At 49.5% G+C, this 26614-nt stretch overlaps 1 protein-coding gene across 5 annotated transcripts in view; it reads right to left on the bottom strand.

Moving 5' to 3' along the window:
• FGFR3 (fibroblast growth factor receptor 3) overlaps positions 1–26614 on the bottom strand; it is a 62989-nt gene that overhangs the window by 6246 nt on the left and 30129 nt on the right. For 3 of the 5 annotated variants that reach the window (XM_064151553.1, XM_064151549.1, XM_064151550.1), the window contains 9 exons: positions 21783–21952; positions 14882–15005; positions 14286–14476; positions 6674–6818; positions 2992–3179; positions 1729–1877; positions 1517–1638; positions 390–500; positions 40–230 (listed from right to left, as the gene is read on the bottom strand). In XM_064151553.1, coding sequence (XP_064007623.1) covers positions 40–230; positions 390–500; positions 1517–1638; positions 1729–1877; positions 2992–3179; positions 6674–6818; positions 14286–14476; positions 14882–15005; positions 21783–21952 — 1391 coding nt within the window. The remainder of the gene's footprint in view (positions 1–39; positions 231–389; positions 501–1516; positions 1639–1728; positions 1878–2991; positions 3180–6673; positions 6819–14285; positions 14477–14881; positions 15006–21782; positions 21953–26614) is intronic. The other 2 variants (XM_064151552.1, XM_064151551.1) reach the window with 2 other exon arrangements.

Genomic DNA, 26614 nt, shown 5'->3' with positions numbered 1-26614 from the left:
TTCTGAGATGCCAAGTACTCCATGCCCTTCTCAACTCACTTTCTGGGATGCCAAGTACTCCATGCCCCGGGCCACCTGGTAGGCACAGGAAACCAGGTCTTTAAATGTCAGCTGCTCCTCGGGCAGCTTGCAGGTGTCAAAGGAATAGTCCATGCCAGGTGGGCGACGTGCCCTGAGGTATTCCCGCAAGTTCCCCTTTGAGGCATATTCCACCAACACGTAGAGCGGTCCTGCAAGGAAGAGAACCTCAGCATCCAGCGAGGGAACAGCTGCCCACTCAGATCTCATCTCTGAGGCCTCCTGGGAGGCCAGTGAGAGATGACACAGAAGGAGCAGTCAAACCTGAGCCCCCCAAAGCTCGCCGAGCACCAGGCTGCTCTGCTACCTACCGTCCTGCGTGCAGGCACCGAGCAGGTTAATGATGTTTTTATGCTTCCCAATCATTTTCATCATTTCCATCTCAGAGACCAGGTCAGAAAGGTCCTTGTCTGTGGCATCATCTGCAGAAAGTAAGAAAAGGAAAGCAAAAACACCAATGTCAGGAAGAAAAGGAAGTGTCTGGGGAAACTGCTGTGTAGACATGTGGGGCTTTGATGTGGAAACTGCTCCAGATCTGGCAGGATTTAGTTTTACTCTAGTTTGGGGAGAAGAATCAACCCCCAAACCTATTACCACCAAAACCAAAACCCCAACCCTAAATAAATGGAGAGAAACTGCCCAAGAAGGTGTCTGGCAACTGCATTTCACAGATCACAGGATGTTAGGGGTTGGAAGGGACCCAAAGAGATTATTGAGTCCAAGCCCCCTGCCAGAGCAGGACAATACTATCTAACACAGATCAACAGATCAATGCATCCAGATAGGTCTCCAGAGAAGGAGACTCTGCAACCTCCCTGGGGAGCCTGTTCCAGTGCTCTGTGACTCTTACAGTAAAGAAGTTCCCCCTTTTGTTGAAGTGGAACCTCTTATGCTGCAACTTAACACCTATTGCTCCTTGTCCTACCCCAGGGAGCAAGTGAGCAGAGCCTGTGTCGTCCCTCCCCCCTTACCCTCATCCCTTAGATGTTTATAAACATGGATTAAATCCCCTCTCAGTCTTCTCTTCTCCAGACTAAAAAGCCCCAGGTCCCTCAGCCTCTCCTCATCAGGCATTTCTGCAGGAAGAAGTAGATTTGGGAGTAAGGAGAGAGCAGATTCAGGAAGAGTAAGGAGTGAGCTGATTTGGGAGGAATAAGGAGGGAGCTGATTCATGGCGCTGGCTCAAAGTGAAGGGGGTTCCCCTTCTTCTCAGGGATGTTATTACTCCTTGGCAGAGAACTTGATTAATTCCCAGGTCCTCTTCCTGCTGGGATCTGCACTTTTCGGGTGCTCTCCAAGGAGCCAGCTCTCAGCCAAGGAGCCTGAAAGACTGCTCTTGCTTTCTCCTTTGCAGTTTGGCTAAGAGACTTACAAGAGAGGGCAGGAGAGGCCAACCCCGGTGCAGTACCTTGTTCTGCCCTCCTTGGACGGCCCATACCTTTTAACATCTTGACAGCAACCGTGATGGCCTTGTTTGGCTTGTCCTTATCAATCCCAATGGCCTCTGCCATCACCACCTGGCCAAAGCACCCTTCGCCGAGCGGCTTCCCCAGGGTCAGGCTGGAGGGAGGAAGGAGGAAGGGCGTCAGCGGGCACGGGGGGAGGTGACGCCACCAGCAGGCACGGGGACCCCCCCCTTGGCTGACTGACCGAGCGCGTGCCAGTTCCCACTTGGGGTCTGGAGGCAGCTCCAGCTCGGAGACGTTGGCCAGCATGGGCCCGTCGCTGGAGGAGAGCCGCGTGATCCGCACCAGCGGCGTGTTGGAGTTCATGGAAGAGTTGGACTCCAGCGACACCTGCTTGGGTAGAGCAAATGGAGTGTTATTGCCAACTGTATTCCTCAGCCAGAGGGTGCCTGAGGCCCCTCACTGCAGGGGTTTGGACTGTCTGTGCCCACTGACACCTTTCTGCTGATTTCTGAGTGGGAAATCACCAGGACCCTAAGGATGGTTTGGGTTGGAGGGGACCTTGAAGACTATCCCGTTCCAACTCCCTTGCCGTGGGCAGGGACACCTGCCACTAGACCAGGCTGCTCAAGGCTTCATCCAGCCTGGCCTTGAACACCTCCAGGGAGAGGGCATCCATAACCCCTCTGGGCAACCTGTTCCAGTGTCTCCCCACCCTCACTGGAAAGAATTAATTCCTAATGTCTAGTCTAAATCCCACCTCACCCTCCACCTCTCCTTCCATCCTTGGCAGACCTGCACTCATCTAGGCTCATACCAGGTTTTCAGCTGGTGGAAAAGTGGGACAGGTCAGCCAGTGCCCTCCAGCTGGCAGAAGGTACAATCTGTTCATTCACTCTGTGCTTATCTCCACAGAGTGTATGGGCCATGGAGTGTCTTCTTGTGCCCTGGCACTGCAAATGCTTCCCATCAGCTTGCACCAAAGACATGAAATCCATCACTACATGGTTCTACACAATGCCTTTTGCTCCTGCCCCCTGCAATTACCCACAGCAGAGCTTCTCCAGCTGCGTGGAGAAAAAGACCTTCTCCCATCTCTGTGAGAGCTGTGAAAGCAGGAATAAGCATAATGAAATGTGCTTCTGCTTCCCAAATACATCTATGCTCTCCACCAGGGAGAGCCTGGACTAATCTGTCCCCCTGCAATATGTGCTTGCTGTGGCCCTTATGGCTGTACTGCCAACCCGTCTTGGACAAGGGTGACAGAAACGTGGCTGCTTGGGAGCTGCTCATGAACTGGAGTCAGCTGCCATCAGCTACTGCTCCACTGCAATGGAAATGAATCAAAGGAGTTAAACTCCCAGGCTGCAGCCAGCTTATGTCCCTCTTGGACAATGCTTTTTTTCCTTCTCACCTGGAGGGAAAATGTCAAGGCAAAAAAAAACCCCAACCAACCAAAGGGTTGCCCATAGAGGGGAATAGGAATCTTGTATCTACTTTCTGTTACCTGTCTCTTGAGTGGAAATTTGGAGACTTTCTGTACAGTGGGGGTGTTGATGGCTTTTTTGTTTGGTGCTTTCATCCTGCAGACAAACACAGTGGCCACCACCATGATGAAGAGAACAAGGCCAGTGCCATAGCTGAAGATGCCAGCGTACACTGAGCCTGAGTCATCCATCTCCAGGAGCTCCTCTGCTGCGGGGTGACAAGAGGTGGCAGTCAGGACAAGGTGGGCAGCTGCCCACACAGAGCTACACGCACGCAGCACAAAGGATTTGGGGGGGACTTGCTCATCTATGCCAGCTTCAGTGAGGGGACTCTCCTAGGCTGGTGGTTTTCCAGCTGTGGCTGCAGCTCAGATACTTGGTCTGCCTTTTAGGGGCTGACTTCCCTGCCCTTTGTTGAACCATGGCGTTTCTGAGAGCCTTCAGCCCACAGGCTGAAAACCACCGCTCCAGGCTGAAGGTATCTTCACCTGTCTGAGATGTTCCTCTGCCCCAGGCCTTGCTGTCCATGCACATCCTCACCACACAGGTGGATGTCTCAGATGTGCAAAGGCTGCAGGACTGGGGTTTGCTGCCTTGCCTGGCTTGGCTTCTCCAGCAAAGAGTTCCACAGGACCAGTGCCTGCCTTGAGGGACCAAAGGGTTCGAAGGGTGCTCAGGGGTAAGATATCACACAGGGGAAAAGCCTCATGAGAGGGATTTGTGGAACTGCTTTGTGAAAGCCTAGTTTTGCTGGGAAGGGGCTGGAAGGTCTGGCCCAGAGGGTGATGGTGTGAGACCATCAGCAGTAGCTACCTGCTAGCAAGATGCTTTTGGGACCAGCTGTGTTTCTCCCCTTGTTCCTTTCAGGACAGGCACACAGACCTGAGGAAGCAGCCATGGTGGGACTGCTTTTCTGTCCCCTAAAGGAGTGCTGGCATCAGAGGAACAGTCAGCAGTGGGCAACTTTATAATGAAGTCACGCTGGCATGGCAGCTTGCTGATGGCTTGTGCCCATCACTGCTGCTTCAAAGCAGCATCTTCAGCAAGCAGCAGCTTTCCCCTGGCAGCAGCAGGCTCCATGTTGGGTCTTTGGTCTTTGTCCAGAGGGACATGGGGCAAGGGTGGCACTGAGGGGCTCCCAATCTCCTCCTGTGAGGAGGGGTTACCAGATCTATGGTTGATGGCACAGCTCTGCTGCTTTGGCTCACAGTCCTGCCCTCTGCTTCACACGTGGACAGGGCTTTACAAGCAGAGATTCCCCAGGTGTGCTGTGTCCTGCAGCCTCTCTGTGGGAGGGCTTGGGGACCTGCTGCTGCACAGGTGACTGTCCTTCACTGCATCTGACTTCAACATAAAGTTCCACAGCAGGGTGTTTTTGGTTTTGGTGGGGTTTCTCCTGCTTATCCTTTGCTTAAGCGAGCATTGGTGAGTTCATACATTGTGAAAACAGCACAAGACTTGGACGAGAGAGCATCAGGAGATTCTCAAAACAACAGAACTGTTCATCTTCTAACCAAAGGCAACCATTTCTTATCCAGTGGGTGGCAGAAGCAGAAACAGGATCAGATCAGCTATTACAGAGCTGGCAAATGAACAGAGAAAAGACCAGCAGATCCCACCAGCAGCAGGGTAGAGCGTAGAAGAGACCTTTCTGAGCCCCAGTAGAAGCAATAATGCCCATATCATCTGCACAGAGAAAGTCAAGATTAGAAATGCCAAAGTTTCCAACTCCTCAACACATCCTGAGATGGATGTGATGTAAGATGGACCCAAATGTGGCCTAGGGCTGAGCGATCCCAAGTGGAGTGGGCAAGACTGTGGGTGCCCCTTTGGTAAGGGTCTGCTGCACACTGTGTTCCTGCACCCTCTGCCAGGCACAGCGTGCAGGAGGATCAATGTGAACGCTGCTGGTGCTTTCCTGCACTGTATTCAAGCCATAGCTGGAGACAGATCCTGCAGGTGAAGGGCCAGCACAGCCTCACTGCCCTCTTTTGGAAAGCAGCCCCCTCTGTTGCATATTCTGAGCTGGCTCCATTGTCAGCGAGAGCTTTGCACATGAAAGAACCACAAAATTGAGGTCACTCTGGCCTCAGGTTTCAAGCCCACTGCAGCATTCATGGATTCCAGCTGGAGCAGGCAGCATGGAATGCCCCTGGGAGCCAGGGCTCTCTCTACAGATGACTCTCCTCGACCTTCTGTTGGAGATGGCTATCTTGACCTGTTCATGCATGAAGTGAAAATAATGTTCCAGGCAGGGAGGGGTGTGCTGACACCAACCACTTGTGCATCTAATTTTAGGCTAAGATAGGAGGCTAGACAGAAAGGTTCCTCCATAAGATGCTCCACAGTCCATAGCCAATTTAGATGCCCTGGACCATCTGATGGGGAGGTTTCACAGAATCTTAGAATGGCTTGAGTTGAAAGGCACCTGAAAGATCACCTAGCTCCAACCTCCTGTCATGGGCAGGGACACCTTACACCAGACCATCTTGCTCACAGCCTCATCTAACCTGGTCTTATACACTCCCAGGGATGAGGTGTCCACAACTGCTGGGGGCAACTTGTTCCAGTGCCTCATCATCCTCATAGCAGAGAAATTTTTCCTAGTGTCCAATCTGAATCTGCCCTGTTCTAGTGTAAAAACACTGCCCCTGATGTTTTTTCCTTCTCCCTCTGGCTGTCTAATCTTTGTCACTTAACAGTCTCCCAACAGAGAGGCTGTGAACAACTCCTTGTTATCCAAATCACAGAATGTTAGAGGTTGGAAGTGATCTCTGGAGATCATTGAGTCCAACTGCCCTGCCAAAGCAGGCTGACCTAGGAAGGTCACAGGAATGCATTCAGATGGGCTTGGAAAGTCTCTGGAGGTGGAGACTCCACCACCTCTCTGGACAGCCTGTTCCAGGGCTCTGTCACCCTTCAGTTAAAGAAGTTCCTCCTCACGTTTAAGTGGAACTTCTTGTGTTCAAGTTTGTGCTCATTACCCCTTGTCCTGTCCCTGGGCACCATTGACCAAAGCCTGGAGCCATCCTCCTGCCACTCATCCTTTAAGTATTGATCAGCATGGATGAGACTCCCCCTCAGGCTGATCAAGGGTTGGACTTGATGATCTGTGAGGTCTCTTCCAACCCTGATGATACTGTGATACTGTGATCCTCTCCAGGCTAGAAAGCCCCAATTGTCTCAGCCTTTCCTCATCAGAGATCTTCCAGTCCCCTCAGCATCTTTATAGCCCTTTGCTGAACCCTCTCCAGAAAGGGCTGTACCCTCTCCAGCAAGTCCTTGCCCTTCTTGAACTGGAGAGCCCAGGCCTGGACACAATACTGATGTGGCCTCAGTAAGGTAGAGCAGAGGAAGGAGGAGAACCTCCCTCGAGCTGCTCGTTGCAAAAAGACACCGGGCACTTTGTCTCGCTACTGCAAAACCTGTTCAAATCTGGAGCCGCAGTGCAAACAAAGCAAGCCTGAGCTGTGAATATGCAGCAGAGGTCGTCTGCTGGGCAGATTTACCAGCAGCACAGCAAACTTCAGAGGAGATCCATCCGCGGAGAACGGGCTCCCTTCCAAAACAAGGGGTGGTCTGCAGGAACTTGGCATTTCTAAAGCAAAACGGTCAAGACACCCTGAAGAAGGAGAAGAAAGGAAGGAAGGAAGGCAAGAAAGAAAGAAGGAAGGAAGGGGCCAGCAGCAGAGAAGGAAATACCTGGTAGCACCGTCAGCCAAGCAGAGTGATGGGAGAACCCAATAGAATTCCCTGCGAGACAAGTATATTCCCCAGCATCCTCAAAAGTTACATTGCGCAAGTACAGAATCTCTAGCTCCTTATCCGTGGTGTTAACACCTGCCGTCTAGGGGGAAAAAAAACACATATAGAAAGAGGGAAAAACAGAGAGTAAGCCACATTCCCAAGCAAAGGTGAAGACACCAGAGGCAAAAAAAAAAAATTTCCAAAGCAGATTAAAAGTGGTTTGGTTTGGTTTTTTTTTTTCCAATGGCCCATCATCATCCACACTGATTTATTTCATTTCCCCTCTGCAACCTGTAGTCAAAAGCACACAAAAATAAGAGATAAAAAAAAAAAAGGGAGGGGGGGGTCCCTTCACCAGGTTCTTACTCTGTCCCACTAGAGAAGCATGCAAGCAAAAGCATCCAGCTGAAAAATTGCCCCCACAATATGACTGACTTGGGGTTAGTAGGGTGAGTAAAGGGGTGGGGAAAGGAAGGTGGAGAAAGGAAGGAGAGGGAAGACAGTGAGAAAGGAGAAAGGAGGGGAGATGTAGTGGGGAAAGAGTCCAAGTGCTGATCAGAGGAATGGATACATTAATTAATGGTTCATTAATTCTTCAGATAACTAGAGAATTTATTTCTTTTTCCCAGAGTACCACATATTGATGACACAGTCTGGGAACAAGGTGCCCAGAAGGAACCTTCCTGCGGTGGCATCAAGCAGCACACAGCAGCCAAACCCTCCGTGCTGGGGTCACGCCCCAAAGCCTACTAGGAGATTGCTGTTGGCTCTTTTAACGCTTTCGCCATGCTGACATTGACTCCCCCAGATATCTGTGCACTGCTCCTATGGCAGTTTCAGGGCTGAAAATCCTCAACCAATTTGGCCGAACGTCAGCAGGTCATTGCCATGCAAATCTGTTCTCAGCACTCAACGGGCGAAGGAAGGGAAAGGAATAAAAGCAAGGAAGAGTCGAAGAGTGAAATTTTGACAGTCATTTCATTGTGGGAATTTTTCCATGGCAATTGCTGTAGAGGCATTACATTCTTGTGGAAAAAAAAAAAAAAATCTATATTATATTATAAATGAATAATAACCAAAAAAAAAAAGAAAAAAAGAAATTAGCAAGAAAATAGAGTCAAAGCCATTCCGCCATGTCAGTTGACAGCATAAAATACAAAATGAATAGTCATTTTAATCACTAAGCTGCTTAAAAATGTTATATTAGAGCTCATTCTTGCAGTTTGCCAGGGCCTTGGGACAGAGTCTGTGGTTTACCTGGTTTTGGTTTGCGAATGTGGAGCCAAAATGGTTTTTCGGCTATGCCTACGAAATTGTTGGCTCTACACAGATATTCTCCTTCATCTTGTTCTGTCACATTGAACAGATTTAGGTTAGCATCGGCTTCAGCGTTTTTACTGATCCAAGACTGCAGGAATAGACAGAAACCTGAACTTCAGTAAACCAAGCAATACCTCCATGCACCTACATCCCCTAGGGTCGATCGCTCGCGGCTCTTGGCTTTTGGGTTGTGGCCAACATCCCCCGGCTCACCCTGCGGTGAGAGCTAACCCAGCGGCTGGGTGAAGAAGAGAAGTTGCATTTGACCCCCAAACCACGTGAAGGTGAGCGCCCTTCCCCTCACACACACATCACTTGTCCTTTAAAACAGACCCATCTTCTTCATCTGCCCACTTAGATGTGGGCATCTGCCCCACTTCAAAACCTTGTGTGTTACATATATAGAAGCGCAGAATTGTTTCGGTTGAGAGAGACCTGAAAGGGTATGAAGTGCAACCTTCAATCCAGCACCACCATCGCCACTAAACCATGTCCCCAAGTGCCATGCCCACAGCTTTCTTGAACACCTCCAGGGATAATGATTCCACCACCTCCCTGGGCAGCCTGCTCCAATCCCTGACCACTCTGACACTGAAGAAATTTGTCCTAATCTCCAACCTAAATCTCACCATTTCAGGCCATTTCTTCTCCTTCTATCACCTGATGCTAGGGAGAAGAGACCAACCCCCACCTCACTCCAACCTCCTTTTAGGTAGTTGTGGAGACTACCTATTAGGTATGGACACTGATGCTTTAAAATTTGCTCCCATTCTAAAGGTTTGTGTTTCTGTAATCATCTGCTACAAACATGGCATGACACTGGCACCAGATTATGTTCCCTCTCTCACTGCTAAAACACCAACCATTATCTTGTGGATGTATAGTCTTGGCCTACTTTCAAGCTGATTTAAAAGACAAATACATTAGCTGACATGTATAGCTCTGTATAGATTTTTATTCCAGATTAGTACTGGCTTGAGTTTGTTTTTTGAAACATAAAGTTGGATTTTGGCATTTTTAGTTCCAGGAATACGCCTCTTGCAGTGTCAAACTAAGGGTGATGGAATCCAGCTGTTAATACAACATAGAATCATACAATCCTAGAATGGCTCAGGTTGGAAGAGATCTCAGAGCTCATTCTACTCCAGCCTCCCTGCTATGGATAGGGGCACCTCTCAACTAGCTAGATTCAGCTGCTCAAGGCCTCATCCAACCTGCCCTTGGACATCCCCATTAAATGGAATGTATCAATTATGCAAAGGCTCCTTCCTAGCTAAGCTAATGGGAATATGGCAATTGTCTTATACTTCATAGAAACAGAATAGTTTGGGTTGGAAGGGACCTTCAAGGTCATCCAGTCCTACCCCCAGTGCCATTGGCAGAGACACCTTCCCCTAGCCCAGCTTGCTCAAGGCATCCCACCTGTCCTTAAACAGCCCCAGGGACAAGGCATCTACAACCTCCCTGGGCAACCTGTTCCAGTGTCTCTCCACCCTCACTCTAAAGAATTTCTTCCTAATCTCCAACCTCAATTTCCCCTCTTCCAGCTCAAATCCATCCCAGCACTACAAGCCCATCCTACTTCTCCATCTGACAGCAGGCGCAGGCTCTACAGCTTCTTCAGAACTCCACAGACAGGAGCAGCAGGGAAAGGGCTGGAGCAGGGATTTGGGTTTGCAGCCCTGCTCAGCAAATGCTGTTTCAATTATCAGATTCCAAAATAGCATTTGGAAACAAAACACAAGCAGCGGCGGTTTGAGACTCGCTGCTGACTTTGCCTTTCAGAAATTAGCTGTCATTTTTTCCACCGCTTACAGGAGCCTCTTCTTTACTAAATAAAGTGGTGCACACAAATCAAACAAGCTTCAGGCTCCTAAGCAAGGGGGTTTGTATCTCTCATTCCACAACAGCACATCAGTTTGGCCCCCTAAACGGCTGGGTTTATTTGGGTTGAAAACTCCTTTTTTTTTTTGAGTGGCCTCAGAAGTAGCCTAGGGAAAGGCTAGAAACAAACAAACAAAAAAACCCCAAACGAAACACCAAAGCCAATTTCAGTTCTGGAAATAAAAATGAAACAATTGCTTCTCTCAGTTTTGGTCCTACAGCCTCCAGCTCAGTTTGGATGCCTTTGATTTCAAGGTCTGATCCTGACAATGTGACTTGCAGCCCATATTAAACCATCAGGGTTACTGGGAACTGAACCCAGAAGCGGCACCAGAAAGGAGCCCCCTGAGTGTCCAGGGCTGATGACAAACACCACTGGTTTTGACCTGATCTCATCTCTAAAGCTTACACCCTGGCAAGTTTGTCTGCTCTGGCTGGTGGGGAACGTGCCTGCCTGCTGTTGCTGCCTTGTTTATAACTAAACTGGGCACGTTTCAAGGCAGAAAGCACAATTTAGGCTTTGACAAAGCTTGGGCACAGAGTTGCCAGCCCCCTCTACCCCCCTCCAACTGGAATGTATTTAGTGCTCCTCTGCAAAGAAAAAAGAGGTCTCCTTTGATCACAAATTAGCCCAGGCTTTCAGGAACTGATGCAGGTGATGGCTTGGTTTTGTTAGGCTGGTGGAAAAAAATGGATTGAAAGTAAAGCATTCAATTCATCCATCTGGACCGGGGTGAGGTTTGCCCCCCGCGTTTAGATGGGAGCGGGGAGGACCATGTGCTGGGCACCTCTCTGTCTCTCTTGCTGTGATGGAGACTGGGATAGTCCTCATAGATAAATCACCCCATGGCAGCTCTTACAACCCAGAGAATCTCCTGGAAGCAGGAGGGCAGGATGGGCTGATAAAAAAAGCCTTATCTCCCTGCAGGCACCAGAGTGCTGGGCAAGAGAAAGCCTTTGCTAAGGCAGCTGTGGGCAGGAGGGGCTGTGAGCAGCTCCACCAGCACGGCCAGGATGCTGGGTTAGAGCAACAACATAGAATCAGAGAATCATTAAGATTGGACCTGTAAAGATAGTGCATCCAACCACTGGCTTAACACCACCACGGTCTTTAAACCTTGTCCCCAGGTGCCATGCCTACGTGCTTTTTGAACACCTCCAGGAGCGGTGAATCCACCACTTCCCCAGGCAGCCTGTGGCATGAGGGGAGCAAGTCCAACTAGTCTAGAAAGCCAACAGAGTGGCACTACCATCACAGAGTGATAGAATCGAAGAATCATAGAATAGGTTTGGTTGGAAAAGACCTTTAAGATCAAGTCCAACCACCTGCCCAACCACTATGGCCAGACAGTGAGGTCATTTTATCAGATCCTTATGTTTAAAAACCAAACACATGCATAAATCACAGAATCATGGAATGGTCTGGGTTAGAAGGGACCTTTAAGGGTCATCCAGTCCAACCCCCCTCCAATAAGTAGGGACACTTTCCACTACATCAGGTTGCTCAGAGCCCCATCCAACCTGAACTTGAAATTTTGCAGGGGTGGGGCATTTACCACCTCTCTGGGGCAAGCTGGGACAATATTTCACCACCCTCATTAAAACAAACAAACAAACAAAATTTCTTCCCTCTACCTAGTCTAAAATTCCTCTCTTTCAGTTTGAAACCACCTTAAAAACAGCCTTAAAAGAATCAGCCCCTGCAAAGCTGGATCTGCCGCAGCTCTGCGGAGAGCCAACTCTGGAGCACAAAAAAAATCCATCCCCAAATGGAAAGGGCTGGGTGCCCCAGCGCTGATGCTGGGTGTTACCACAATTCAAAGCACTCCTGATTAACCAGCAGTAGTAAATAGACGTGTGCTGGCCCTATTCATTCCCCCCCCCCCCCCCCCCCAAAAATAACCAAACCAAACAAAACTTGGGCTTTCAAACGCCTGCCCGCGCTCCCCTTCGAGGAATGCGGAGCTTTTGCCGTCCACAGAAGAGAAGGTATTTGGCAATTCTAATGACCCAGCCACCCCAGTGCTGCTCCAACTTCGTTTTCAAACCACTATTTATAGGGACTATTTATATGTTCTTTGCCACAGCAACATGGGAGCTTGTGCTCTGGACACAAGGCGCTGCTTGCAGCGGCTCTGCGAGCTTCCCAAAAGGTAGCACTTTATCCCACGGGGACCACACACGGAGTTGGGAGACTCTACTGGATGACATGTGACACAGCCAGCTATTCAGACCTTGGTGCTGGGCTGTGAAACCAGGGGAGGGGGGGGGGAAATTCAAATATGCATAATTCAGACACGTTTTGGGAGAGGCTGGGAGAAAACAGGGAGTTTTATCGAGTCGCCAGGAGCGCGTGTTGCCAATCCTGAGGAGCCGTCTCCAACCATTTCTTCCAACCAATCTGTTATTTCAATCTGTGTTAATTATTTCCAGGGTCTCTGGCTTTTATTATCATGTATCTGGCTGGGTGACAGGTTTGTAGAGGCTGTCTGGTGAGTGGGGTCTTGTTGGGTTTTGTTTAAGGCTTCATGCAAAGAGCAGAAGGGTGCGTGAGGCGGGATGCGCACGGGCAACGTCCACGCACAGGGCAACCTCAGCTCGAAGCTGCAGGGGCAGAAATTTGCTTTCAGTTTTAATTGCAGAGCCAGTTTGGGTCTACTGATTATCATAATCACCAACACAGGATGCCTTTAGAATCATAGAATCATAGAATCAGCCAGGTTGGAAGAGACATCCAAGATCATCCAGTCCAACCTATCACCCAGCCCTAACCAATCAACTAGACCATGGCACTAAGTGCCTCATCCAGGCTTTTCTTGAAGACCCCCAGGGGCGGTGCCTCCACCACCTCCCTGGGCAGCCCATTCCAATGGGAAATCACTCTCTCTGTGAAGAACTTCTTCCTAATATCCAGCCTATACCTACCCTGGCACAACTTGAGACTGTGTCCCCTTGTTCTATTGCTGGTTGCCTGGCAGAAGAGGCCACCCCCCACCTGGCTACAATGCCCCTTCAGGTAGTTGTAGACAGTAATAAGATCACCCCTGAGCCTCCTCTTCTCCAGGCTAAACAGTAAAAGAAAAAATAAACAAACTCAAACCCCAGGGATTTTTAAAAGTCCAATGTGTTCTTTACTCTCTTGCTCTCCAGTTTTTATATTCATAGAATGATTTAGGTTGGAAGAGACTTTAGCCATCATCCAGTTCCAACCCCCTTGCCATGGGCAGGGACACCTCCCAACAGACAGCTTGCTCAAAGCTTCATCCAACCTGGCCTTGAACACCTCCAGGGAGTGGGCATCCACAACCTTCCTGGGCAACCTGTCTCACCACCCTCACTATAAACCTGTCTATACGGGTTGAGGGCAAATCACACCTACTGGCTTTTTCTGAGCTGGAAATTCCCTTCAAAGCAGCATTTTAGCAAAGTAAAATCTTCCTGAATGCTTTTGTCAAGCAAAAAAACCTACAATCCACCCAGGCTTTTCTGTGCATGGAGCACAGCAACGTTCAGAAAGGTTAGCAGCTGGAACAAGACCATCTTGGCTCTCAGGTGCTGGTAGCTCAGAGTTATTTGGTAGGTGCAGGTTGCACTGTGTTTACTTGGAAAAAGGAAAGAATGTGTTTGAGTTGGGAGCTTCTTTGTTTTGATAAGCCTTGAAAAATACCTCAATTGAATCTGTAAAAAAGAAAATAATCTAGAATTTAAAAGGTTTTTCTAAGCATTTCTAGGTCAGATGCAATCTGACAGCTTCTCTTCTCTCATGGCTGTGCTCTCAGAGGTGCCTCAACCCTTACAACGGCTTCACTTATCGCTGCCACTGCAGTAGTTGTGTTATCTCTGGCAAACAGAAGGGTCTGCAACACCAACTTTGGGACATTTCTGCTGCACCCAGTCCAAAAAAGCAGAGTATTTCACTGTGCTTAAAGGAAAGAACAAACCCAGCAGCTGCCCTGGCCTTATCCTTACGGCTTTTTGGTTTGGTTATTTTTTTTTCTTACAGATGCAAAACAATGACACAAAAAGGGACCTTGAGCTCCCCAAAATCTCAGACTGCCAGGTCAGACCCCAAGAATCATCTGCTCCAACCTTTATCTGGTTTAAATCATTATTACTTTTCTAAGTGATGTGGCCTTGAACACCTTCTGTTGGGAGTTCCCAGCTCACATGGCCCTGCTCATCTAGGGCTTGTCAATGAAGTTTACGACCTCCACTGGCGGCACCTTCACTCAGTGCTGACTTCCCTTGCCACAAGCAGGGCAGGGAGTTGGGTTTCTCTGAGGACCATCACCACATTGGACCTGCCCACCAAGATCAAGGCAGAGAAAGGCCTTGAGAGCGAGAAGAAGGAGCATGTACCAACCTTCAGCACCGTGACATAGGGAGTCCCATCGGGCCCGTATTTGCTGCCGTTGACTTCCACGTGTTTCAGCCACTGGATGTGAGGCTGGGCATCGCTGTAGACCTTGCAGTGAAACTCCACATTGCTCCCTACCACCACGGTCTGGTTGGCAGGAAGCCCTGCCTGCAGGATTGGTCGGTGAGGCGACCTTTCTGGAAAACACAAGAGAGGGAAATCCTAACTGACCTCTCCCTCCTCCAGCAAGGATTCTCCCCTCAGCCCTTCACCTCCTGCCTTTGCAGCAGAAAGGCTGCAGACTGGGATTACCCCCACTCAGGTGCGTCCTGACCACTGCTCTACCCAGGGCTTCTCAAAGCAGACAAGAACCATCTGGGAATGAAGGAGACATTTCTTGTCTGGCCGCTCTGTAGACCAAAATCAATAAATGTATTGATCACAGATCAATTGCTGGCCAAAAGGAAGTTTGTTGTTGGCTTTAGAAGATCCTCGATCCAGGTTTTTGGGAGAGAAACCAAGCTCCTGCTTCCCACAGCCCATCACACATCTCTTCAGCATCAACACCCATCGCCTGCTGAGGGAAAGCAGCGACATCTCACCTAAGACATCAAGCTGGTAGGTATGTCTGATGTTGCCATACTTGTTCTCCACCACACAGGTGTAATTCCCTCGGTCTGATGGCACCACACTCTCCATCACCAAGCTCCACTGCTGGTGTCGCAACTGGAAGAAGAAATCAAACCATCAAGCTCCTGGTCAAGTACCATCACCATCAGCCCGTTCGAATCAGTGAGCAACCAATGAGCTTCTACAAGCCTGGCCAGGATCATTAAGGGACTGGAGCGCTGCCTGATGAGGAGAGGCTGAGGGGGCTGGGGCTGCTTAGTCTGGAGAAGAGAAGACTGAGAGGGGATTTAATCCATGTTTATAACCATCTGAGGGCTGGGGGTCAGGATGGGGGACAGGCTCTGCTCACTTGCTCCCTGGGATAGGACAAGGAGCAATGGATGTAAACTGCAGCACAGGAGGTTCCACCTCAACGCAAGGAGCTTCTTTACTGTAAGGGTCACAGGGCACTGGAACAGGCTCCCCAGAGAGGTTGTGGAGTCTCCTCCTCTGGAGGCCTATTTGAATGTGCTCCTCTGTGACCTGAGCTAGATTGCATGGTCCTGCTCTGGCAGGAGGATTGGATTTGATGATCTCTTTGGTTCCTTTCCAACCCCTTACATCCTGTGAATGGACCCCAGAGTAGGCCTGACCATCACAAGGAGCCATTGCAAGGGTCAGTAAAGGCTTAACGTGGAAAGGACTTCAGCCCAGTGGATCAGCAGCCTAGCACAACATAACACACTGAGGTTCCAACAGGGACTGGTAGATGCTTGCACAGTAACAGCAACAATGAACCCAGCTGACAGCTCACTGTGCCACCTCTCATTACAGCAACAACTTCAGGAGGCATCTGACCTGCTGGTCCCCTCTGCTGCACCGCTCTGGTCCAGAGGCTCTGTCAGCTCCAAATACTGCCCTCTCATCTGCAAACCTTCACCAACTGCTACATCTCACCCCTAGGATGACTCTAACCAATAAAACTCCTAATTCCTACCCCAGCTACAGCACGTTTTGAAGATGTGTGCTAGAGAGGCGACAGGCCATGGCATCTGTTTGAACAGAAATGGGTGTCTACCGCTGAGTCAGTGCCCATAACTCCCTGTGAAAAACAGGAGAAAACATGCCCAGCCTCAAAGCTGGTCCCTAGGATCAGCCCTTCTCTTTTGGCACCAAATTTTATGGTAGTTGGTTTTCTAGATGTGGCTCATGTCCAGAGCAGCAGAAGGGAAAGCACAACCTATGCTTCCATCCTGATCTACTGCCCTGGGAGCCCAGCTAGAAGGTTTGCTTCATAGAATCTCAGAATGCTGGGGGTTGGAAGGGACCTCTGGGGATCACTGAGTCCAGCCCCACTGCTAGGGCAGGTTGGCTTAGATCAGGTTGCACAAGAACACATTCAGGTGGGTTTTCAATGCCTCCAGAGAAGGAGACTCCACAACCTCTCTGGGCAGCCTGCTCCAGGGCTCCATCACCCTCACAGCAAAGATTTCCCTTAAGTTCAAGTGAAACTGCCTGTGTTCTAGTTTGCTTATAGTGAGCACAAGGGAAATAATGGACATGGAAAGCAAACCTCGAGTTAACAGAGACAGCAAATGATACCAAAGATGACTCCAGGACACATGGTGTATGAAAGCTCTCCAAGTCTTTTGCATATTAAGTTGATGCCTTCTGCTGCCCAGAGCAGAACATTTCAACTTTACTAATAAACACTTTGAAGGTGACTCCAAGGACACAGAGGCAGGAGATGGCAATAACACTGTGATACAGAATGCCAAGAGCTGATGGAGGAGCCCAGGGTGTAACTGCTCCTGAGGCTTCTTGCTGCAGCAGGTGAACTCAAATATGAAGTCGGTTAACCTCTTTTGCTAGACAGAAACTGCATCCAGATGCTTCTCTTTAAAGGACCACGTTGCAAGTAAAGCCAGAACGTTGTAAAGAGAAGGTTTCAAGTCAGAAAAGCAGACAAAACAGTTGCAAGATGAGCAAGAACAAAAAAAAAATCATCTTAACAAAGCTGTGAAGGTTTCTGAAGCCCTGAGAACGACCTTGCCGAGCATCCCACTTGCCAGGGACCACTGAACACATTTCCTGCCATTTCAGGGTATGGGTCACAGGAGGCTAAACAAATCCAAACTGAACTTTTGGTTGCTGCAGGTGTCAGGCCAAGTACGACAGCACCTTCACCCCACCCAGATGGACCTCCATGCAGAATCAACATTGCACCTTCTGTAAAGCAACACCCAGCTTGAATCACAGAATCAAGCAGGTTGGAAGAGACCTCCAAGATCATTCAGTCCAACCTAGCACCCAGCCCTAGCCAGTCAACCAGACCATGGCACTAAGTGCCTCATTCAAGCTTTTCTTCAACACCTCCAGGGATGGTGACTCCACCACCTCCCTGGGCAGCCCATTCCAATGCCAATCACTCTCTCTGCCAACAATTTCCTCCTAACATCCAGCCTAGACCTTCCCTGGCACAACTTGAGACTGTGTCCCCTTGTTCTGTTGCTGGTTGCCTGGCAGAAGAGACCAACCCCACCTGGCTACAGCCTCCCTTCAGGTAGCTGTAGACAGCAATGAGGTCACCCCTGAGCCTCCTCTTCTCCAGGATGCACACCCCCAGCTCCCTCAGCCTCTCATAGGGTTTGTGTTCCAGGCCCCTCACCAGCTTCATTGCCCTTCTCTGGACACCTTCCAGCACCTCAGCATCTCTCTTGAATTGAGGGGCCCAGAACTGGACACAGCACTCAAGGTGTGGCCTGCCCAGTGCTGAGTACAGGGGAAGAATAACCTCCCTTGCCCTACTGGCCACACTGTTCCTGATGCAGGCCAGGATGCCATTGGCTCTCTTGGCCACCTGGGCACATCAGAGCATCCCTGAAACCATGCAGCAATTGCAGAGTCAGAGGAGCTCTGAGAACAGAGAGCTTGGACCTGGAGGTCACAGCTGCACAGATCAGACTCTCAAGGAAGTTTCCATGCAAATGTGTAGCTGCTCAGGGGTTCGTTTCCAGACAGGTTTGTTTCACAGTTGTGTCTGAAGACTTCTTTTAACCCACTTCTCAGCATTGCAAAGCATTTGTGTCTGGAACCCTTAGGAACTACTACAAGGAAATGGGGCTCCAGGCACACAGCTGAGTCCCCAGTTTGAACTGTCTTACAAAGCCAGGTCCAAAGTAGGTGTTTTACTTAGGAGGCACTTTCAAAGAAACTTTTATGGCACTTCCAAAGAACTTCTCTTCATCATATTTGTGATGGAGGCTTTGGACTCTGAACAGAGAGGAGAAGCTGGGGGGGGCACAGACTCCTGGGGCACAACTTGTTTGGAAACTCTTTTAGAAGCAACCAGATGAGGGATTTTTTTTAAGTTGCCTTTTTTTTTAGCATGAGATTGCTGTCTAGATTTAAAGCAGAGTAAGAAGGGCTGTTCCCAAGTGAAGATAGCCACCACGCTCCATAAAGCCCTGGAAACATGAAGTGACTTAGTGCAGGCATTAATCAAGGGGGTGAGATACTGGAAATCCCTCTGGTTTATTTGGTGTTGTCATTCTTGGCTCCTTGTGAAACAAACATTAGCAGACACTCTTGGAAGCTCAGTCCCTCTTTGCCAGACTGGTATGCAAGTCAGTGCAGTGGTCTGGGGAAGGGATAATCCTCTCTCTCCCTCCCCCTCCCCCTCCATCTTCCCTTCTAGGGTCATTTAACACACAGAGGCTTACACTATTAGAGATTCCAACAGGGATTTAACCATTAATGCTCTTTGGGAAATTTCATATGAGAAGTCATATGAATTTCTTTTCTTTGCTAGTCAAGGACAAACTGCAACAAAACTAGGTTAGCTTGCAGCCCTCTCTCTTGCACTCATCCTTCTCTTCACACCATGCAATCACAAGCAATCCCCACATCACTTCCAAGAGGCAGAAGTGGAAGAGCGGTCAGCTCCCACCTGCTGGCTACAGACCTTTCACAATCAACACCAAAACTCTGCCATGCACTGAAAACAAATGAGAGCATTCCCAGCTCAGGGATTTCTGGGTTAAGACTAGATCTGGAGGTGAAGTAAGCCAACCAAGCTCTGCCAGATCTTGGCTCTTGCCCGTTCTTTTCAAGCTGCCTTAATCCTGTTATGAAGTTAAGTTGTAACAGGGAATTTAAATCTTAAATACATGAGATACCAAGCAGGTTTTCAAGCTCCTTTTCTGTTTCAAACCTCAGCTGATAGCTATCAGTGCACTCATACTGCAGGAAATTTCCACCAGATCCCCTGCCTCCAGCCATGGCCCACCAGGAAAAGCAAGCAACCAAGGGAAGAAGTGGAAAGATGTCTTTATACCAAGGAAAGGACAAAGAATCACACCTAGACAGATAGAGAGCTTAACCCAATCTTGCTGTAATTGGCCTGACATTGCCTTCAATAGCTCTTTTAAGCATTGGCTTGCTGCTGGAAGGTACCCCTAGAGAAACAAAGCGGAGCGATGCCGTCTTGCAGAGGATGAAATGTGTCCATTTAAACTCAAGGAGAGATTAAAAACCACTGGGAAGTGGGCTGGGGAGTTGCTTTCAGCTTTAGATTGGCTTCTGCAAGCATAATTTAGTGCAGCTGATGGCACACAGCTTTGTGAAAAGCAACCCCAATAGTGTATGTGAGCCTGGAAATGCTTTGTGATGATCTACAACCAGCCAAAGATGCCAGTGCTGGGTGAATGTTACCTGTCAAAAGGCTGCTTAACCACAGCAGCTGCTTCCCCACTTCTTTTCCATCCTAAACTTCCTTCCTCTGTTCATAGAATTGTTTTGGTTGGAAAAGACCTCTAAGATCATCAAGTCCAATCTTCAACACACCACCACCATGGCCATTAAACAGTGTCCCCTGGTGCCACGTCCACGTGTTTCTTGAACACCTCCAGGGATGGGGATTCAGCCACCTTCCTGGGCAGCCTGTTTCAGTCTTTGAGAACCCTTTCAGTCAAGAAGTTTCTTCTAATGCCCCACCTAATGCAATTTCTTAGGCCCTCTCCTCTCATTCTATCACCTGATAGTAGGGAGGAGGGACTGACCCCCACCTCACTGCAACCTCCTTTCAGGGAGCTGTAGAGAGCAATGAGGTCTCCTCCCAGCCTTCTTGCATGAAGGCTTCCCTTCCTTTCAGAAGATCTGAACTTGAGCACTTTCTCAGCCTCCTCCAGGCTGGGGCAGGGACAGGACCCAGGGAGCTTCAAAAGCTTCAGTGAAGCAATCACAAAAGGCTCTTTCAGGACTGGGTCTGAGCTAACAGGAAAGAAGCAGCCCAAAACTGCAGGGAGGGAAGACTTCTTTGAATCCTTTTCTGGTTTCTGGAGCACAGCATGCTTGGCATGTCCTTTGAAAACACTTCCAATGTGGCAGGCACCAGCACACAGCTTATTCAGACTACTGATGATGGTGCCTTCCTCAAAATCATCCCCCCTGAGCAGCAGCCCAGAGCTACACCAGGGCAGGCAGAGCACAGATCACTTGCTCAAACATCCCTCCTGCCACACTGGTTTTGTTATATCCAGCTGCTGCCAGCTTTATTCTCCCCAAATAAAATCAGCAAGGAGTCTGATTGTGACCTCAAGGGGACAAAGTAAGAAGAAAACCAACAGTATCAGGGGAGAGACGATTTTCCTGTTGAAGTCCTGCCATAAGTCATCACACACAGTAGCACAGAAATTTCTGGCTAATTAAATCATCTGAGTGCAGTGAGGGTTTTTGGTCCCTCAGCTCCATCCATAAACACAAGCCAGAGCATTTTCCAGAACAACTCATGGCAGAAAGCAAGGAGGGAGAAGAAGGCAGCCAAGAAGCAGATGCTATGACTCTGGCTACAAGGGAATCCAACACTTGACCAGGGGTCAGTGATTTATACCACAAGAATGTTAATGGCCACCAGCACCACGATCCAGCTCTTTGGTGAGGTCCTTCCCACACCTTCAGAGGATGCTGAGTCAGTTTTCCCTGAATGCTGGGAGCAGCTAGAGCTCAGTCTAACACATCTCAACACGCTGGGCTGATCTCCAGAAATTAGGAGGCAATTTTCTGCTCCTGCTTTCTCATCACTGTCCATAAGACAACCATAAAGCCAGTCTCATTTTAACCTGAAGACCTCTGCAGACGAACCCAAAGGGCACTGGCCCTCAATCCCAAGGGACAGCACCAATTTAAAACACTTTGGTGTTGAGTAATTGCTAAGGCTGCAACAAACACACCCACTGCAGATTGAGGGAGCTTCTCCTTCTCCTCTACTCTGCCCTGGTGAGGCCACAGCTGGAGTACTGTGTCCACTTCTGGGCTCTCCTCTTTAAGAGAGACAGGGAACTACTGGAGAGAGTAAAGTGGAGCCTACAAAGATTCTGAGGAGCCTGAAGCATCTCTGAGATGAGGAAAGGCTGAGAGCCCTGGGGCTGCTGAGCCTGGGGAAAAGCAGCAGCCTGAGAGGGGATCTGATGAATGCTCAGCAATAGTTGAAGGGTGGGAGGCAATAGGATGGAGCCAGACTCTTTTCAGTGGTGGTGAGTGACAGGACAAGGGGCAATGAGCACATATTAGAACCCAGGAGGTTTCACTTCAATGTAAAGAAAAACTTCTTTACTTTGAAGCTGCTGGAGCCCTGCAGCAGGCTGCCCAGAGATGTTGTGGAGTCTCCTTCTCTGGAGACTTTTGAAGGCTGCTTGGATGTGTTCCTGTGCAACCTGATGTAGGAGAGCCTTTGTTAGCAGAGGGACTGGACTAGATAACCCACAGAGATCCCTTCCAACCCCCACCCTGCTAGGCTTGCCACACAGCCATGCTCTCACACGGCCCCAGGCGTAGCCACCGCGAAACACAACTCTCAACAGCTGGCAAAAGACGAGCTCCAAACCCGAGCCTTACCTTGATGCCCCCAATCCTATGCTCCCCCTTGAACTCCTTGCCATTTTTCAGCCAGTAGATGGAAGGAGTTGGGTTCCCACCTGCCGGGCAGCGGAAGCGCACGGTGTTGGCAGCAGGAACTGCCAGCAGCTTCTTCTCCATCTTATCCGGACGGGTCCAGAAGGGGACACCTGGGAAAGAAAAGACCAAGCTGGTCAGACCTGTTTCTGGCACGGAGGGTATCAGCTGGTGAGCCTTTTGAGGAGGCTTTGGCGTGCAGGGAGTGGCAGTTAGATTACTACCTGCTGGGTTTGTGATGCAAGGCTTGTGACCAGGTTCTTGCCTTGGTAATGTCAGTATGAATACACAGTAGCTGCTTGGAAATCAACAGGAAGAGTTATCCTAGATGGTTTGGGCTGGAAGGGACCTTTTTATGAGGGTTTTTAGTGATAGGATGAGGGGCAATCGATTTGAGCTTGAGGAGGGTAGATTTAGACTGGAGATTAGGAAGAAATTCTTTACAGTGAGGGTGGAGAGGCACTGGAACAGGTTGCCCAGGAAGGTTTTGGATGCCCCCTCCCTGGAGGTGCTCAAGGCCAGCTGGATGAGGCCTTGAGCAAGCTGGGCTAGTGGGAAGTGTCCCTTCCCACGTCAGAGGGGGTTGGAACTGGATGATGTCTAAGATCCCTTCCAACCCAAACCACTCTGTGAATCTATGAACACAGTTCCAGCTTCCTAATTTTTCACTGTAAAGAATTTCTTCCAGATCTGGCTGAGAATCTGGCCTCAGCCTGTGAAAAGACACAGATGCACCTTTGGGAGAAGAGCAGCCAAGAAGCATCAAGGGCAGAAAGATGTTGGAACTGTACAAAACTATAGATGGGCCAGCAAGGGAGGAGAGGAAAAGTGTTAGCTGAGTGCAGTGGGAAGTTTGCTTCTTGGTAAGCACAAACGTGGTGTGGCCTCCTTAAGGGAAAGGAATCCAAAGAAAAAGCCAAGCCCCAGTGCCAAACTGGTTTATCATGTTTATGTTCTCTAAGTACAAGTGATTTTAGTTTGAAAGATTCATGTTACCTTTGAACAGGCCTAAGTTTGAAAACACCAGTGCTAGCATGAGATAGTTTTTTTCCTCCTCTGCCTGGAGGACAGTGAAGCCTCTTGGCTGCCTGACAACCATTACAGATTAACTCCAAATTAAGGCAGCAGCAGCAGCAAACTCATTATGCTGGGAAGAAAGGAAGAGAAAGCTGAAGAGAGAGAAAAAAAAAGGCTCCTCAGCTTTCGTTTTCTGCTTAAGGAAGCTCTGCAAAGCTGCACACATGGAGAGTTTCTGCTGCTGTGCCAGGGAGAGCATCCAGCCCCACCAGCTCCATGCTCCAAAGGGAGACCAAGGCACAAAGTGTTTGGGCTGCAAAACAGCCAAGGAGACTAAGGAGTGCAACCAGCTTCTCCTCCAGATGGGAAGGAAGCACCCACAGACAGAGTACTCATATCCACCACAGACAGAGTACTCATATCCACCCATGGCAGACACCCACAGGCAAACTTAAGGTGCTGGTCCTTCAGGAACTGCCTTGGGAAATGTGAAACTCTTTTCAGTGGTGTCCTACGATGGGGCAAGGGGCAGCAGACACAAACTGGAACCCAGGAGGCTCCACCTCAACACGAGGAAGAAATATTTTGCTGTGTGGGTGCTGGAGCCCTGCAGCAGGCTGCCCAGAATGGTTGTGGTGGCTCCTTCTCTGAAAAGAGACCCACCTGGACATTGTGATCCTGGACAACCTGCTATGGGTGAGCCTGCTTTAGCAGGGGTATTGCACTGAGTAATCTCCAGAGGTCTCTTCCAACCCCCACCATGCTGAGGTTCTGTGAGATGAGAGAGCAGTGTGCCCAGGCAGAGCATTCCCAGCAAATGAAGAGCCTCCTGGAAGTAGCTTCTGACATCCAGTTCCTCACGGCCAGGAGGGCTTTACAAGCTTTACCTTAAGTTCAAGTGAAACCTCCTGTTCTACTTTGTGCCCCTTAGCCCTTGCCCTGTCACTGGGCACCACTGAGAAGAGTTTGCTCCCATGCTCTTGCTCCCTACCCTTCAGCTTTTGCTGAGCACTGAGAAGATCTCTTCTCAGGCTGCTCTTCTCCAGGCTAAATAGCCCCAGCAGTCTCAGCCTTTCCTCCTTGCAGAGATGTTTCAGGCCCTTCAGTATCCTCGTGGCCCTCATCTGCTTTTACATTTCTGCAGCCAGCTGGTTGGATGCAGGTGCCTCAGGGATGCCACTCCAGAGAGGGAAATCCAGAACTGAGAGGACTTGCATCTGCCCTCAAGCTGCCTTGCACAAGGTGCCATGATGCCTATCAGAGTCAGCACCACCTCTCAGAGGGATCTGGTGCTCACCCATGCTGTGTACCACCTCATCTTCCACACAATGGAACTGCTGAAGGGCTTTTTCTTGCCAGGATGGCACCAGCAGCAGGAGCAAACAAAAGCAGCAGGAGGAATCCCCACAATTCCCCTGCTCCTGCAAAATCCTGGCTGCAAAATTTGGCTGCAAAGTCAGGGCTGATCCAGGAGAGGCCTCAAATGCTGCAGGATAATCATAAGATCACAGAATGGTTTGAGTGGGAAGGGACCTTCAAGATCATCTAGTTCCAGCCTCCTGACATGGGCAGTAACACCTCCTACTTGCTCAAAGAGGTTAAATGTGGTCTGAACACAGTTGTTTAGCCTGGAGGAGGCTCAGGGTTGACCTCATTACTGTCTACAGCTACCTGAAGGGAGGCTGTAGCCAGGTGGAGTTGGTCTCTTCTGACAGGCAACCAGCAATGGAAGAAGGGGACACAGTCTCAAGCTGTGCCAGAGGCAGTCTAGGCTGGATGTTAGGAGGAAGCTCTTGCCAGAGAGAGTGATTGGCATTGAAATGGGCTGCCTGGGGAGGTGGTGGAGTCACTGTCCCTGGAGGTGTTCAAGCAAAGCCTGGCTGAGGCACTTAGTGCCATGGTCTGGTTGCTTGGCTAGGGCTGGGTGCTAGCTTGGACTGGATGATCTTGGAGGTCTCTTCCAATCTGGCTGATTCTATGACTATGAATCTATGGAGCAGAGCATCAGGTAACTATCTACCTTCTATCACCTGAGCTGAGAAAACTGGTGAATCTACACAGAAGAGAGGACAAACAACACTGTAAGAGTGGCTGCAACCCCTTAATGAAGGTCTTTATGGTACATAAAGATGCTGCTATCACCTGTTGATGGTTGGGCACCCCTGGATTAGCATACCAAGACTCAACCAACCCTGCCAAAAGTCAGACTGGAACTGGAAGAGTCTCCACATCGCCTTTGTTCTTACTCTTAGCAGCAGTGAACAAAACACCCCTGCTTTTGATTTGCTGTGCCCCCCAGAGTCCTTCCATTCCCTCTTTTTAAGAGCAGGGGGCACATGTTGTTCATTCTGCTTCAAGCCAATTTCTGGAGCTCCTCTCTCTAAATAAATTCTGAGCCCTGATTCTGCGCTTGCAGGTGTGAAAAATAACCACCACCACCACCAAAAAGCACCAAACCAAGTGACCCACAGCCATTATCACCCACCCTTTCCCATCAGCAAACACTGAACCCAACAGTTCATTTGGCTCCTCAAAGGCATCGGCCACCCATCCAACTGGAAGGGCCAATTAAAACCCAAACGAGGGCGAGACTCGGAATAATTAATACAGCCAAGCACTCATTTGGCAATTAGGAGCTGCCCCCAAATTCTGCAGCAGACAGAATCAACCCTAATTGTGTCATTTCCCCAGCTGACACCTCCCAGCACAGAGCCAGCTTTAATTGGAGATTCCAGGGGCTCTTTGATGGTGCTGGGGCTGCGCTGCGGGGGCTCCAAACAAACAGATCTCGAAGGGTAGGGAGTGCTGGGGTAGAGGAGCCTTGTGTGAAAAGGGAGCTTGGGTTTTGTTTCAGGGCCAGGAAAACCAGCTGTGGGGAGCAGTGGGACTGGAAAGCCTCTCTCTGCAAAGGAGGATCGTGGTTTGTGATAGGGTCAGTGATCTGAAGCTGCTCAAGTTCCTCTTTCATCTGTTCTGCTGCCTGTCTCTAAAGGATGCCCTGTTTTGTGCTGCCCTTGGGAGAGAATCATGGAATGATTAAGGTTGGGAAAGCTCTCCAAGATCCTAACAGCAACCCAACACCACTATGACCACTAAGCCATGTTCCAGAGTGCCACATCCCCATGTTTTATGAACACCCAAACGGGTTGTGGAGTCTTCATCTCTTGAGGCATTCCCAACCTGCCTGGAAGTTTTACTCTAGGTAATCCTGCTCTAGCAAGGGGGCAAGACTAGATCATACTATCATAGAACTGTCAAGGCTGGAAGAGACCTTTGAGACCATCAAGTCCAGCTGCTCACTTGGGCTCACAATTCCACCACTGCTGCTAAAACACTGCCACTGAGTCATGTCCCTGAGCGCCACATCCACGAGTCTTCTAAATACCTCCAGAGATGGTGACAATGATTCTCAGAGGTTCCATCCAACCCATGCCGCTCTGTGATTCTTTTTTGCCACAAGAGACAGAGGTCACAGCTCTTTGGGCTGTCCATAGGACTGCATCTATGTGTCCACCTGCCCAAGATGGTCCTGCAGCCCCTGTCCCTACCAGGATGTCCCAGCTGTGGCGGTGCCGGAGTGAACAACACAGCTCTTCAAGCTCAAGAGAGGAAGGCTAAGGAAGTGGAGGGTCTGACACTAAACAAAGCAGTGTAAGGCACATCCCTGTCACACCACACCATGAGGTTCCATCTGAAGCTAATCAAGCACTTTAAAGCTGAAGAGAATCCAGCATTTTCCAAGCAGACCTTTCAGCAAA

This window comes from Pogoniulus pusillus, chromosome 11 (assembly GCF_015220805.1).
Source record: "Pogoniulus pusillus isolate bPogPus1 chromosome 11, bPogPus1.pri, whole genome shotgun sequence".
NCBI classification, from domain to species: domain Eukaryota; kingdom Metazoa; phylum Chordata; class Aves; order Piciformes; family Lybiidae; genus Pogoniulus; species Pogoniulus pusillus.
This window is presented reverse-complemented; position numbering and strand designations above follow the sequence as displayed.